The 15,681-nt window shown below is 41.1% G+C and overlaps 1 protein-coding gene across 2 annotated transcripts; it reads left to right on the top strand.

The window, feature by feature from the left end:
• The first annotated feature begins 525 nt into the window (after positions 1–525).
• Positions 526–15,668, top strand: ncoa7b (nuclear receptor coactivator 7b). Of its 2 annotated transcripts, XM_084001191.1 has the most exons (17): positions 526–658; positions 1,709–1,927; positions 5,928–6,085; positions 8,403–8,473; positions 8,559–8,666; positions 8,764–8,865; positions 9,417–9,542; positions 9,749–9,933; positions 10,442–10,596; positions 10,712–11,317; positions 11,621–11,792; positions 11,933–12,080; positions 12,239–12,364; positions 12,475–12,627; positions 13,431–13,526; positions 13,620–13,693; positions 13,838–15,668. In XM_084001191.1, exons 2-17 carry the CDS (start codon positions 1,890–1,892, stop codon positions 13,971–13,973), a joined length of 2,454 nt encoding a protein of 817 aa, XP_083857317.1. In that variant the 5' UTR covers positions 526–658; positions 1,709–1,889; the 3' UTR covers positions 13,974–15,668. The 2 variants fall into 2 exon arrangements, with proteins under 2 accessions (XP_083857317.1, XP_083857318.1); XM_084001192.1 differs by lacking the exon at positions 526–658 and having other exon boundaries at positions 1,353–1,927.
• The last annotated feature ends 13 nt before the right edge of the window (positions 15,669–15,681 follow it).

The following is a 15,681-nucleotide window of genomic DNA, read 5'->3' on the forward strand; positions in this document are numbered from 1 at the left end:
TTTGCTAAAAAGTGAAACTAAAAATCAAAACCATACAACGCATTTATATCTCTCCTACTGTTAATTTCGTGCAGTCATTCATTCATTCATCTCCATATAATCATTCACTTGTAATGATTATACTGATTATACGTTACTGAGAGAGCACCGGCCACTTGCAAGCAAAATGTTGGGAGTGTTAATATTTAACCCAGCTGGCATTCGGTCAAATTATATAATCGCAAATACTAAGGTGACGGTGGAAGGATTCTTCATACTTGCGCGACAGAAAAGTAGTTCCCTGACCGGGAATCGAACCCGGGCCGCGGCGGTGAGAGCGCCGAATCCTAACCACTAGACCACCAGGGAGGGTTGCAACACAGATCACAGCGTGAGAATTTCAGGCTTCATACGACGTCATAGTAGTGCCATAGTAACCATTAGTCGGTCAACGGCAGTGACCGTTCAACTGTCTAACTACCAGCCGTGCTAACCTGAGCTAACGTTAACTACCAGCCGTGCTAACCTGCGCTAACGTTAACTACCAGCATGTTAGCGGTGGACTGAGCGGGCTAACGGCTACAAACAGGCAGGTGTTGAGCGCACATGACAGCAGAGGGCGCAGTGAGGGGAGGTTTCATTTTGATATCAACCTTAGCTGCTTGAGGATGCACGCAAGGTATGTGGGCAAAAAATCCTTCTCTTACCTGTTTTTTATGTCATATTTAGCGCATTAACGCAGCGTTGCACGTCGCAAACCTGATCCGCGTTTTACACAAGAACAGGGAAACGTTTATTTTCAGAGGACCAGCTTTTAAGCGACATGACCGAAGATAAATATCCTCAACATCTTCACCACCAGGTTGCTATTGTCTTGTAAACAAAGCTAGCTAGTACCGTTAGCATCAGCTGTGGTGGTCAAGTCAGATGGGGGAAAAAACTGGACCTTATTCACTTGTGCTTGTGTTTATCCTCGGACCTGCTTGGCTGCAGCTCAGGCGGCTTTCACGTTACCAATAGTGGGATATTTATCTGTCGTTGCCGCTGCACCGGGAGAAGAACGCAGGAAAGCCGTTTTCACTAGTCCGGGTTTACGGAGGAAATCCCATTAAGCAAGCAAGCAAGCTACTACAACCTGAAGAATGTAGCTAGCTAGGTGGGGTGATGTCGTTTCAAATTTAGCCCCTTCCTCCCTCCCTCCCCCGCTGTGTTAAACCATTTACCTGTTATATAACATTTTCAGGCTACACGTGGATGAACTGCAGTTGCCCAATTTCTGGTTTTTAGGGTGGGACGTGTGTGTCTGTAATCGATTAACCCTGTGGTGCTGCAGTTTGATTATAGTGTAGCCATGGCCGTCTGCATGTTTACATCAACCAGATTTCCCTGTTTTAAATGTCAACTGCGAAAACTGATGCTAATAATAGAGCCACTGATCTGATGAAGCATAATTACATAATTAAACGCATGTTTACTGTGGCAGCATTAACAAGCAGCAGATGTGGTCTTTTCCTCTACAGCGAATAGATGCGTTTTCCTTCCTGTTGGTCAGCCATTGTCAGCAGAGTGGCCTGACATGCTTATTATAGGATGCTTTCATCGCCCTCCACTTAGTGTGATGAGGCTCCAGTCCACCATCAGTTATTGGGCTTTTGCAGTGCAAGTGAGTGTTGTTGAGAGAGGAGGCACCCAGTGAGCGCTAATCCTCTACCTCTTATTTCCTCTGCAGGACAAGAAAGAAGTGTGAGAGCACAGTGTGAGAGGTGATCTTCCCCACAGTTGTCTGTTGGCTTGGACACTTGAGTGGGTGGAAGTGTGTGTCAGCGGCACCCCTGTGTGCATGTCTTTGTGTAAGGGTGGATGTTTATATGGATGCACTTGACTGCATGCGTATTTAGGACCCTGGCCTGATGGAAAAGAGAGACAGGAAGCCGGGATATTTTGCCAGGTAAGAGACCGTTTGAGTATCATGAATTTGTCTCATTTGTGTTTGATTTAGTTAGTTTTCATGCAGCAGAATTGATGTGTGGCCCTGGCATTAAGTATTAAGGTCTAATTTGCTCTTGGTCCGCACTGATGACTAAGCTCATAATCAATAATATAAAAGAAGATAAGATAGGTAGTGGGAAATTGTTAAAGCAGCAACATGGATAGTACAAAAAAAAACTGCAAAAATAAATATCCAAAATCCCAACAAACTAGAAAAATTAAAAACTATAAACAATGGCAAAAAATATTATACATTTATGCCTCGGAAGAATTTGCAGCTCATGCACTACCCTCTCAAAACACTGAAATATTCAGCAAATCAATTGGACAATAACAGTCTCTGCTAAAACAACAGCTCCAGTTACCAAGTGTCCAATTACCATTAAGTTTAAAGAATGACAAGCATCAACTTTTCAAATAAATAGACTGGTGGTTTTTACTTAAATAAACCAGCGATGTGATTTATTTGTGTTTGAGGAAGTGTTTTGGTTAAATTGTGATTTCTTTTTTATTTTTACCACATCGCTTAACCCCATGCGTCACATGCTAGAGTGTAAAGTCCAAAATCTGTTTATGAATGAGCTCCTCTTTGTGCATTGCGTGTTAGAGGTGACACCATGTGTTTTCCATAGTGATGCATGTTCATTTGTGCCCTGACATTTTTGCTGTCAAGGTGCATTACAGTAACTCATTAGTTTTTCTCATCTTTTTTCTAAAACATGGATGAGCACTGTTAAGTCACCTGTCTTGCCCTGCCTCATATGATCCCCCGTCATGCGTCAGAGTTCTTGCACGAATTGATCCGCCGGGATGATGTTGACTTCAAAATTGGATTTTGGCAGCATTGTGAAACATGATAACAGGAAACATGTGGAAAGAGGCTTGTCACAGCTACGGTGCATAGACTGACAAGAACTCTGCGGGGTTTTGAACAAAGAGCAGCGCTCTCTCTCTCTCTGACGTACGTTCAGATGAGATGTCTCATAGAGCTTCACAACTGACTGATTCATGTCAAGTGGCACAGGGTTTTGTTTTAGAAAGCTTAAATGAATGTGGATAAAGGGGATTAAATTGCCGGTGTGTGCATGTGTGTAAAAAGTTCGCCTTGATTTATCCTGTCCTTGGCGGACTTGTTTGTCTTGTTTTATGCCTTTTCTAAAAAAAAAAAACAGACAAGTGAGTTGATTTATGGCTAGGCAGTGGCGCAGTGCATATGCTGCATCAAGCTAAAGCTATTGAATACGGACTTAATGGATGTTGTGAGGAAGTGAAGCTTAATGGGCTTCATTATTTCTTATTATGTATTTGGTTACTTGTTCAGGCTGCACTGACAGCCTGGTACAAATCTGCAATTTGTCTGTAGTTTTTCTTCTCCAAGCGATTGACTCGTTGGAAATATTACACAGAGAAATGACTTTGCAATGGCTCTGCAGCCCAGGCACCCTGTAGTTATTAGGTAGGCAGTGTATTAGATTTTAATGGGATTCAGCCTTTGTGTTAGGGATGGTATTTTCCTGCAGAGTGAGCGTGGGAGTGAGCAGCCAAACACCACTGGAGCAAGGTGCAGGGTGACTACATAGACTACTACTGTAAAGATAGCTACGCTGTGCCTGTATGGACAGTGTGAACATGTCAGGAAGGAAAATAAGTCTTATCTGTTCACACAGCTACTGCTCTAGCGTGAAGCCCTCCTGCTACTCGCGCCATATGGTGCAGTGCTTTCTGACAAATAGATCGAAGCTCATTGTGGGGCACATATATAGTAAAAGCCAATAAAAAGTGTTAGCCCACCATGAACTTTATCGTGTTTTATTGTTTTACAGCTCAGTACATGTTGTTGGGAGGTTTTGACACAGAACATTAACATGACGGGCTCATGTCAACGGAAATAATAAATACATGATTTTAGGTTAAATGTGCTTAAGGTTAATTAAGACAAAGACTCAAAGGGGATACTAAAAGTTACAAGGTACTGAATATACACATGAAATTGAGCAAGAATATGACCTAGCTGCACATTTGTCGAGAGCATGCTCACACACTGTTGTTGTCAGGTTGTTGCCTTGGGGACTTCCCTGGGTCACACCTTAATGCTTGTTGACAAAACACAAAATGTTTGCTGGACGAAATGTGGGAAACATTGAAACAAAGTAAAGACAAAACAAAACAATGTTCTATTGGTCTGATGGTGATCAGTACTGTGCTTTGTAACCAAAATACTTGACAGTAGATTTGATGTATGTGAACACATCACGTCAGTGGAAAACACACAAATCCAACCTTTTATCACGTTTCGGGATAACTCTGTGCCATGAGAAAGTAGGGATAGAAGAGACACAACAACACAGGAATATCCTCAGTGAAAACCTGCCTGTGTTTATTAGTGTAGTGCAAATTGGGAGAGGATTTATTTTCCAGCAAAACCAAAAATCATGTCTAAAGAAGAGGTGGAGCCAAAAACAACATTATGAATGTCATGCAAATCTGTGGCACACAATTTAAAAAAGTCTATTTGTTTATGTCCATCATCAGGTTGACAGACATCAAGACCTGCAGTGATTTAAGGATTATTGTTGTTAGCTGCTGTCTTAAGCAGGTGAAATTAGTTATTTTCTGTCTTAGGTTTGTACTTCTACGTCTATTTATAGGGCGTTTGTTTTCTGATTCTCTCTTCAGTGTTGTCAAAGTGAAATAATATGTATTTGATTCAAAGTTGTTGTTTTTTTAAAGCACAGTAAAATGTGAAAGTTGTTGACGGACATAGATACCACACTGGGGCAACTCTAAACTCCATAAAAGCACAATTAAGCCAAGGATTGTAAAATTGTAAAATTGTAAAAAAAAAAAAAAAAAAAAAAAAAAATGGTTTTCGACATTGCAACTTGTTATGTGCAGTATTGAGCTTTCTTTGTTTATTATGCTGAGGAAAAAGAGAAGAAGAGTATGATGGCGGGGGGACTCTGTGAGACATCCCCCACAGTGAAACAGACGGCGTTGTCAAGAATGCGTCTGCAGATTCTTTGAGTTCACTACCAGATGTGTGCGGCATGAGTTGAAGTAGGAGAGTGACCCGAGGCTGTGGGAGAGGCCTGAGCTCCATCTGTCTGCAGCCTTATCGACCCACTCTTGCCTCTCCATTAAGCCACTTGAACACTTAAATCGCTTCTCTTTTCACTTTTTCTTTTCTCCTGTCTCTGTCCAGAGCTGTGCAGAGCCACACTACCCCCCACCACTCAGGGTATTGGATAAATCAATGTGGTCTCGACTTTGCTAAACATACTCACACATTCACATCTAAGGTTTCGCTGGATCTCAGTGAGCGTGTATTATGTTACCAGTTTTAATTTGATCAGTTTTCATATGATTACTGATCATGATGGATTTTTTTAAAAATGGGATTACATGAGAGACAAAAATGTTGCAGTGGTGATTTTGTGAGCGCCAGCTGCAATGATCGTTGTTCAGTTTCACTTTCACAGAAAAATGTTAAATTGATGGAGTTTGATTTTTGTGATTGAAGTGTTGTACCAAACAAAAATGGTCCGTTATGTGTAGAGAATCTGATTTGTCGGCTGTGGCGTCTCTGGAGCGTCACAATGCTTATGGTCCTAACAGTGCAGCACGTTTCACTTTTATTAAGGAAAAAACAAAATCTGCCCTTGTTCCTCTGTACAATAGGCTAATCTGAAGGATGGACATTCAGCTAAATGCTCCATTAGCATTTTATCAACAACAACTACAGCATTAACATGGTTTAACTGAATAAATGTGCACATATACTCATACACACTCTATGTTCATCTATATTTTCTTTATGCATCTTAATAATAATAATAATAATAATAATAATAATAATAATAATTTTATTTGTAGAGCACCTTTCAAAACAAAGTTACAAGGTGCTTAACAATAAAATGAGTGAATGTAAACAAACCTGTCCCCTCCTTGCATCCCATCAGGCTGAAGAGGCGGAGACAGCTGAAGCAGAGCCAATCAGATAAGAATGTGAATGAGCAGAACCCGGCAATCATCTCGTGTTCTGACGTCCCGACCGACAGCAACCCCAACAAGAAGACAGACCTGCAGAGAATAACAGCGAAACAGTCGACAGACTCAGGTAAGACTCGGATCCACCACTCACAACAGAGATTTGCTGCTTGCTTTATTGTAGAATAGAATCACTTGAATAAAAACCACCATGAGCATCTTGGAGGCCCGAACTTGGCCACAGATACACTTACACTTACTTCTGCAGATGCTACACTTCTAGTCTTTGATCTGCTCTTCGTCATTGAGCAGACTTTATTTTTACCACCAATGTTCCACAACACAAACCTGATTCATATTGAAGTGCAACAAATGGCACATCATCGCCGTAATGCAAAAGACTCTTATGAGACTGCTGCAAAGATCACTGGGTAAAACCCATGAGCGTTTGAGTTACGTCAAACATGTTCGAGTCGTACAGTAGTTAATTATTATGGCAAAGACAGTGAACCTTGGTGAAATGGGTTCATTCAAACAACTGATCATTTTTCTGTTGTGTGTCATTTTTTCCCACTTTCCGATGAGCAGTAGGTTCATTTTCACTGATGATACTGTCAGTGCTGCTTTGTTATGTGAAAAGATTTTCCCCTGACATAGATGGTACAATGAAAGTGTCCTCTGTGTTGAGAACAATTCGTGGTTTAACGACCATTTGTGGTGAAATGACCTCAGCAGTTGTAAACAGGAAGTTGCATAACCCTTATCATGTGCTGTCGTACAGCAGATGATGACATTATGTCCGCTGTGTTAACAAAGCTTGTGAGATTTAAGAGTCTGTGCCGGTGTTAAATCACAGTGGCCTTAATTTCTGCTTAAAAATCATATAAATCCCAGTTAAGAGATCAGCATTTTGTATAAATATAATTCTTAAATGTGGAAAAAAAACTAAACACTTATTCAAACAGAGGAGACAATGGGTCTAATGGTACAATAAAAGTGATTGGCTATTGAAATAGTGTCACTGTGAACTAAGTGAGAGAAGATACTGTGTTTTGGCTTCAGATTTTCCCCACTGCTCAAAAAAATAAAGGGAACACTTAAACAACACATCTTAGATCTCAATTAATGAAATATTGCAGTTTAAAATCGTTATTCAATATATAGTAGAGTGTGTTGAGAACAAAATAACATAAAAATGATCAATGTAAATCAAAATTATCATCCCAGGTTGATTTCACATGGGTGTGATATACTTGGAGTTACAATGTGTTGTTTAAGTGTTCCCTTTATTTTTTTGAGCAGTGAACAAGGGATGGAATACAGTATTATTGAAATAACAATATGGGGTAAGGATGACATCCAGATTGTAGGAATTGCAGGAATTGTCTCCTTTTTTTGATAATGGTAAAATGTACAACACACCATAAATGAAGCATTGTGATGCTGCAGAAACTCTCCAGACAACAAACCTTCCACAAGACCCAACAAAAAAAACTGTAATTTTTATATATTTTTCACAAAAAAATATTTTTATCTTATTATTTTATTTTATTTTATATCACCTAGCCCTAAATTGAATCTATAAAAGCTGTTCCTAATAGAGGCAAGCTCATAATAGTTGGTTTTCTGCATTTGTCTCTTGTGTCAGTGACAGTATGAACATGGTGCATCATGCCAGCATGTGTTGTTGGGTTTGTTAGTTGCCGTTAATCATCATCACCAAACAAAACACAGCTGGCTGACAGCGACATGGACTCAAACACGCTACAGGTCATCCAGCTGTGTACATTCTGCACTCTACAATAGATTATACAACAAGACCACATTTTGTACAGTGTATTATCATTCACAGCCCCCGGTTCAGATTCAGTGAAGAAGTTCCAGTCTTCGCACAGGTGACGGTCGTGGCGTGGTCTTGTCTTCTGATGGTGGGTGCAGTAAGGAGCAGACGGCAGCAGGAGTCTGGCTGTCTTATGCTTAGTCATGGCCTCTGTTTCCATGGAGGAGGCAGCAGCATAATGAGGCAGCAGGGAGTGGTGTACTAATAGCCCCTGTGTTCTTGGCAAGAGAAAAATGCTGACTGTGGACCTTGTCTACTACAAGGGTCAGATTGTGTGTGTGTGTGTGAGTGTGTGTGTTTACGATAATGGCTTCAGTGTGTGTGTTTTCAACCATGGATAATGATAAGCACTGGTACTGAATCAAAATGTAGCGACTACATTAAGAGAGGTTATTTAGAGAGTCTTCTGTTGCAGAATTCTGGTCTCAGTGGATGATGCAGAAAGTTAGAATCGCTGCACTGTGATTATGTCTTAGCAACCTAGAAAGTATTATCATTATTATTATTATTCATGAGTCATTCATCCTATGAGACTGTTGTCAGTTCAGTGTTGGCTCTCCATCTGCAACATCCCTTTCTTTTTGTTGTGTGTGTGTCTCTCTCTCAGATGATGGCTGTAAAAGTACCAGTCAGGCCAAGAGGGAGAAGAGGAGGCCACCAGGGACGGTGGAGTTCATTGTGAGTACACCGACCGCACGCTTTGACATGTCTCTTGATTGCATCATGCGGCGTTTTCTCAAAGGAGTCGGATCTCTTGTCACAGGTGGGACCAAACGACTCCCTCAACAGCATCGCGCTCAAGTTCAACATCACCCCAAACAAGCTGGTTCAGCTGAACAAGCTGTTTGCTCGCAGCGTCTACCCCGGTCAGGTGAGAAGGCTAACAGCACCACATCATCACGCTACTTAGCTCTCTTGAATTATTTATGCAAACTCACTGATCATTGGCTGTCGGTCCCCCACCACAGAAACTGTTTGTCCCTGATGTGAGCCAGCCAGAAGCAGATGTGAAGTCCCAGTGTTCCTCCGATCCCACCCTCACAAACGGTTTATCTGAGAAACCACTAAATGTAAGTGCAAACCAGTTTCATGGTGCAGTGTGCAGTAGTTTACAGCAGCTGTTAAGGGACACATTTGTTAAAAGGCATATATCTTGGAAGGAGTCGCACATTAATTAATTAGATAGGAGTGTAACTATGCAGCGTTTCTATGTGTTTTCAGACTTTGTCTTTGTTCCAACTGTGAGAATCATTGCTTTGATGTTACCAAGAGTTTTCTATTCGCTCATAATTCAAATCCTGCTGCCTGCCATTGTGCATTACAACTTAAATCCGGGGTATGAGTGAGCAGTTTTTAACGTTTAGTGCAAAAGCAGTGGAGGCTGAATTGGTTGCCAGTTTGCAATGGAGGGTAATTTAATTTACCAGCATTTTGGCAGTCAAGTGAAAAAAGTTCAGACTTCAGACATAATGTTATTTAAAAAAGTGAGTAACAAATGTTTGGATTAAAGTCAGAGCACTAATGAGGAAGTATGAGAATGCTTTTTCTACGCATAATATCGAGCTGCACTAATAGTACAGCATAACAATAAGGTCTCTGATCTGTTTTATATGTCCTTCAGGATGGCATTTCAGACTGCAGGTCAGCAAAATCCATCCGGCGTGAACTCTCCCCAAACTCAGAGGATGAGAGCCCGTCAACGGTTAAATTCATCAAAATGAGCTGCAAGTATTTCACTGACGGCATGGTAAGAAGAAAACAAAACTAACTGAAATCCCAACGTGAAATTAATATAAACATTTTCTATACATTTTACACACTAAACAAAAGATAATTGAAAATTATTCCAACAGGTACCACTCTGATATGTTGGTTGTCTCTGACTGTGAGTCTCTGTCTCTCCCTCCCTGTGTTAATGTATGTGTTGTATGTATGTATGTGTTAATGTTTCAGGGAGTGGTGGGAGGTGTGCTGATCGTGACCCCCAACAACATCATGTTCGACCCCCACAAGTCCGACCCCCTGGTGATCGAGCACGGCTGCGAAGAGTACGGCCTCATCTGCCCCATGGAGGAGGTCGTCTCTGTCGCGCTGTACGACGACGTGTCGCGCATGAAGCTCAAAGACGCCCTGCCATCGTAAGAGCTCCCAACCGCCTCTCTCTCTCCTCATTTCCCTCTTTTGTAACCGTTCCTGTTCCAGTCCTCGGCTCTTATTCCTCCTTTCCTGTTCCTCCGTCCGGTTTCTGTTATTTTTACTCTCGTCAGCAATTTTATTGCTTGTACCAAACCTTTCACTTTTGTGAACTTTTCATATTATTTATCTCACCTCTCTCTTAATTTGTCTTTTTTATGAAGCACCTTTGTTTCCACTGGTTCTTATCTAAATAGATCCAAGTGAAAAATCATTCTGTCAGACTCCACTTTTAGTTTGTAATTTTTAAACTTACATTTTTAATTTGTTCTTCGTTATTTATTCTAAGTTAAATAGTTTGCTGTTTTACATCACATTTGTTCTTTTGGTTTTTTAAGTTGTATGTCATTTGGTCATTTTTAATTTCTGTTGCACCTTTTTTTTGTTTTTTTCCCCCTTTCATTTTCATCCTTGTTTGTGGTGCGGTATGTGTGGTGCACGGTGACCCCACAGAGACCTACCCCAGGATCTGTGTCCTGTGTACAGGCCTGGTGAATGGGAGCAGCTCCCATCAGAGCGGGACCTAAACCCCTTCAGCCGCTACGAAGCTCTGGATCCAAAGCGACCGATCATCTTGGACGACATTGAATCAACCCTCTCTGAAACTGGTAAGATCGTGTCGTCATTCAGTGCTGGCATTGGTGATCCACTTCCCTGAATGGTGGTTACTCTTGTTTAGATCTTTGGTCTTGCAAAGAGCTTGACATATCTCTTCAATAACAGGAAGTACAGAGGGAGAGCAGACAGAGAAGTCTCCATCAGATGAAGGATTCACAGAGTTGGAGCCTACTGTCAACGGGAGCACTGAAGAAGCAGAGGGAACGACCTCCAGAACATCCAGCACTATCAACAGGGACCGACAGGAACTCCCAGTAATAAGCTGCCCAGGCCGGGGAGACTCCCAGTACAAGTCAATGCTTGATCACACTAAAGGGAAGCTGGATGATGAGGAGGATGAAGGTGTAGCACAGAACAGCTCCATCGAGGACGGAGAGTCGATACAATCCTCCTCAGAGACCGAAAAACCGGGCGGGACCCATGTGAAATCTACAAGCCAAGATGTAACAGAAACCAAAGATACCAAACCTAAAGGGACCGAAGAGCTGCTAAACGGTGGAGATGATCAGATAATCATCGCACCAGTCGACCAAAACAGGAAGTCGAGTCTGACTGAGGCTGCAGAGGTTCATGGGAACTCCAGTCCGAAGAGACAAAGCTCAGAGAGACGGGTAGACGAGGACGACCTCAGTGAGGAGGAGAGGCGGAAGAAAAACTATGAAGCAGAAGTGAAGTCATGGCTGATGGAGAGGATGCAGGCTCCAATAGAAGGTAGACAATGTAGAAGGATATTTACCGTATTTTTATTGTCTTTTTTAAAATAATTTTACTATTAATCTTTCTGTCACGGTGTAACATTAAAATAAAGGAGGAAAAATCCTCTAAATCACAGTTGATGTCCTAAACATATCAGATGTTGGCGACACCTGGTGGTGGCACTGTGGCAAGGCAGCAGAGCACACTCAGAAAAAAAAAAACAATCTGGGATTTCTGGGAGATATAATCAAGTCAGTGAGACATTAAACTAACCAATTTTTTTGTCTTTTTTGTTTTTTGGTTCCCCATTCTGTACAGACATGCTTTTTTCATCAGAGGAGAAGAGTAAAAACCCCCCAATGTTCCTCTGCTTCAAAGTGGGAAAGCCAATGAGGAAGTCCTTTGCTATGGGGATGACCTCTAGTCCTGCTCACTCGTTCGGGGGCCGCGGGAAGCAGCCAGAGTACTGGTTCGCTGTGCCACAAGAAAGGTGAGACGATGATCATTTTATATGTAAATAAATTCAATCAGAGTTTTTCATTGGAATCCAGCAATGAAAAGAAATGTACAAAACAACATTCATAACTTTCTGTGGCCTTTAACCAACCGTTAACGGTATGTGTGTTCCAGGGTGGACCATCTGTATGCATTTTTTGTGCAGTGGTCTCCTGACGTGTACGGGAAGGAGGCCCGGGAGCAGGGCTTTGTTGTGGTGGAGAAAGACGAGCTGGACATGATCGATAACTTCTTCAGTGACCCTGCATCTTGCAGCTGGGAGGTGAGCTGAGGGGAAACAATCTGTCTACATGCAGTTTTTATATTTTATTTTCAAATCAGCTTTGTTAATGACCAACGTCCTGCTTAGCATCGTTAATACAACCTTTTTGTGATTGTGTTCTCTCAAATATTGACTTATAATCATGTTTTTACTCCTAGATCATTACCATCGATGAGGCTAAGCGCAGGCAGAGTTTTGGTAGCTGTGATGGAGACTTGTCTGCAGATGCACTGCCCATACTCAGTGACACCAGTGATCTGCTTCAGGATACGCACATTGAGAAGGTAATTGAATAAACCCACTTATTGATGAGGAGATTAATAAAATCTGAGGAGGAAATATGGTGCATACTCAGCAGTACACCCCATAATGTGATAATCTGTTTGTTCTCCAGCTTGCCTGTCGCCTGCCAGCCCGCGTGCAGGGTTACCCCTGGAGACTGGCCTACAGCACTGAGAGAAACGGGACCAGTCTCAAGACTCTGTACAGAAACCTGGCAGATGTGGACAGTCCTGTTCTGCTCGTCATCAAAGACATGGATAACCAGGTTAGATACTGTCCATGTGGACATTTACTGTATATAAATGATCAGGGAATCAGTGGCTGATGATAATAGAGCACGTAAAACAGCAGTCAAATGTAATGGCCACTTAACATCAGTAGATGGCATTCATGGCCTTTCCCACTGATGTCATCTCTGCAATGAGTTAATGTTATGCAGAATATTATGCAGAATAATATTTTACATTATGGAGAAACACATTTTTTGTCAAGTATGTTTTATTTTTGGAGCACATTTTAAAAACAACAATCGTTGACCGAAGTGCTTTCCAAGAAAAACATTAAAGCACAAAAAACATGAATCAATATTCAAGCAAAACATGAGAATATAAGGAGGATGGTGGAGTGTTTTCATAATGCTGATTCATGTGTTATGGCAAAGAGATGTTGTTTTTTTTTAGCCAGGTTTTGAATATATCGAAGGAGAGTGATAATCCAACTGTAGGTGCGAACTATTCCACAAGATTGGACCAGCAACGTAATAAAATATACAAGTTTTCTTTATTTGAAATCAAAACCTGGTAAAATGTGAATAGTAGTCTGTAAAGTTTTGTAGATTTTATATTTCCTATATTACGAGGCTTTTGATTTAATTTGATTGAAGTCACACAGTGTTAACATGTCTGTCAGGAGATGGATCTTTATTTTATTTAACCCTGAAGGGTTGTCAATGCACACATTCTCCCCTTTAATGATAAATAAGGTCATATCCTCCATGAGCAAGAGATTGTAGTTTATTCAGTTATGCCATTTCTGACTTATCCAACATATTTCCTACTGTTATCACAGATATTTGGGGCATTCTCGACTCATCCCTTCAGAGTGAGTGAACACTGCTACGGCACAGGAGAGACGTTCCTCTACAGCTTCTGTCCTGAAATCAAGGTGTGCACCAAGTTGGTTAAAAAACAAATTTTGGTTCGGTTTGTGTTAGTTTTGTTCAGTAAAATTCAGACATGATTTGCTTTTCATTTTCAGGTGTACCGATGGACAGGGGAGAATTCTTACTTTGTGAAAGGCAACATTGATTCTCTGCAGATGGGAGGAGGAGGGTAAGATATGTAACTATAGCTCATCAAATGTAGGTTTTGAGGCGGAGAACAATGTTATCTCATGAATCGACACTCTTTTCTCACATTGTCATACACCTTTTGGATAACATCTTCCCTCCTGTGTGCCTGCCCTCTGCTCTGCAGTGGTCAGCTGGGTCTGTGGCTGGATGCCGAGCTGTACCGAGGCACCACCACCAAGTGTGCTACCTTCAACAACCAACCCCTGTCCGCCCAGCAGGACTTCAGCATCCACAGTCTTGAGGTCTGGACCTTCGAGTAGCTTCACCTCGCTCTATACTAGCTACTTCAACATTCACGCTCTGCTCCACGACCCCCAGAACCTTAAAATCCCCCCCAAGTCTATTACGCACCACTTGGAGGCAAACCTAGCTACCCCACAATGACACTAAACGCTCTGTGAGAGAGGGCAGAACGCAGCACTTGTGGAGTTTTTCTGTTTTGGCTGAAAAACAGAGCGGAAATGTCTGTTTTGACGTGGGTTTGACCCGGAGGTAGGCTGGCCAGATTATGTCTGCGTCACCCTTCCTTCAAAGGTGGAAGTGTGTGAAAATGCTGTCGCTCTCAGTTCATTGGCTGCCTTAGACATGTGACAACAGCCCCAGCTTTCCCAGCATGCAGAGACTGCTTTACCACCACAAGCTTATGAGGAGAGAGTTATGACAAAGGCTGCTGATGAGGGAAATCCCTAAAGAGCTGATTTTAAATGTGTATGGAAGAATAAGAAGTCCCATAATACTGTAGATTTGTGCAGAATTAATGGTTGATGTAATTTGTATGTGTGGGAATGTACAGGGTGATGTACCGAAGATATTTGGACGGCATATCTTTTTTTTTTACACTATGAACTTTAAACCTGAAGGAACGAAGAAAATTTCAGGAAGGGTTTTAGATCCTATTTCATTATAATACTTTAAAAGTGGGAAATGTAGTAATTGTTTACAATGGAAGTGCTGCACTTCTTCCGATAGCCCTCTAGTCCCTTTTTTTATTTTGAAGTTTAGAGCCGAATGAGAATGTCTCATCGCATTTCCTCATGATTTCTTGTGACGTTTTCGTTCCCCTTACAATCCGAAACAAGTGACAGAGCCAGGAAACGTTTGCAATGACCAAAATATGTTCTTTCTCATTTAATATTTGTTGCGAGCTTGTCATGTTTTATAGAATGTTTTAGATTTTTTTTTTTTTTTTACATTTTATTTTTGCATTCTGTTTTTATAAATACAGTTTTTTTTAATGGTTCTACTTTTATAAAAAATGTAGTGCATAATATTTCTGTTTCAGATTGGACCCAACAAGCACTAGAAATGAGCAAATGACTATTGTCAGTATTGAATCCATGTCACGCTGACCAATTTTATCTCTTCAGTTTTCATTTGTGGTCATTTATGAGAGAGTTACGGCCAGTAGAACTTTAACATGATGTCACTTTGCACTACGGGAATAATTAACAGTCCATGCTGTGTCCGATGTAATTAAGCATTTCTTCAATGTAAAATTTGTTACTGAATGTTGTAATCACCACTACAGCATCGAAGCTGCCTGTCCAACTGCAGGTCAGCATCTGCTTTAACCTAAAAATGGGTGGAAAAGGGAACATGTGTTTTGCACTCTGATATACCACTAACTAAAAATTCAAATCTACTAACATGGAAAAAGAAATGTTCATTTATCTCCAGTGTATCTGACACAGGCTTGTAGTGCATGAATATGCAATACTACAAATGTCCGACACCGTTGTTATATCTGCCATACTCTTCACTAATGCCAGTTATTGCTTCATGTGAAAATGAGCTCTCTTGTCTGTAGCTGTTCAGTGTTGTTACTGTGAATGTTCCCTAAGTATTATTTCTTGTGAATCCAAAACTGCTGTGTTCTGTGATATCACTAAGGATCTATTTATTGTGTTGTTATTGCAACCACATTTAAACTTAAATAAATGTTAAATATACACACACTGAAATGAAATT

Source organism: Trachurus trachurus (genome assembly GCF_905171665.1).
Source record: "Trachurus trachurus genome assembly, chromosome: 24".
Taxonomy (NCBI): Eukaryota; Metazoa; Chordata; class Actinopteri; order Carangiformes; family Carangidae; genus Trachurus; species Trachurus trachurus.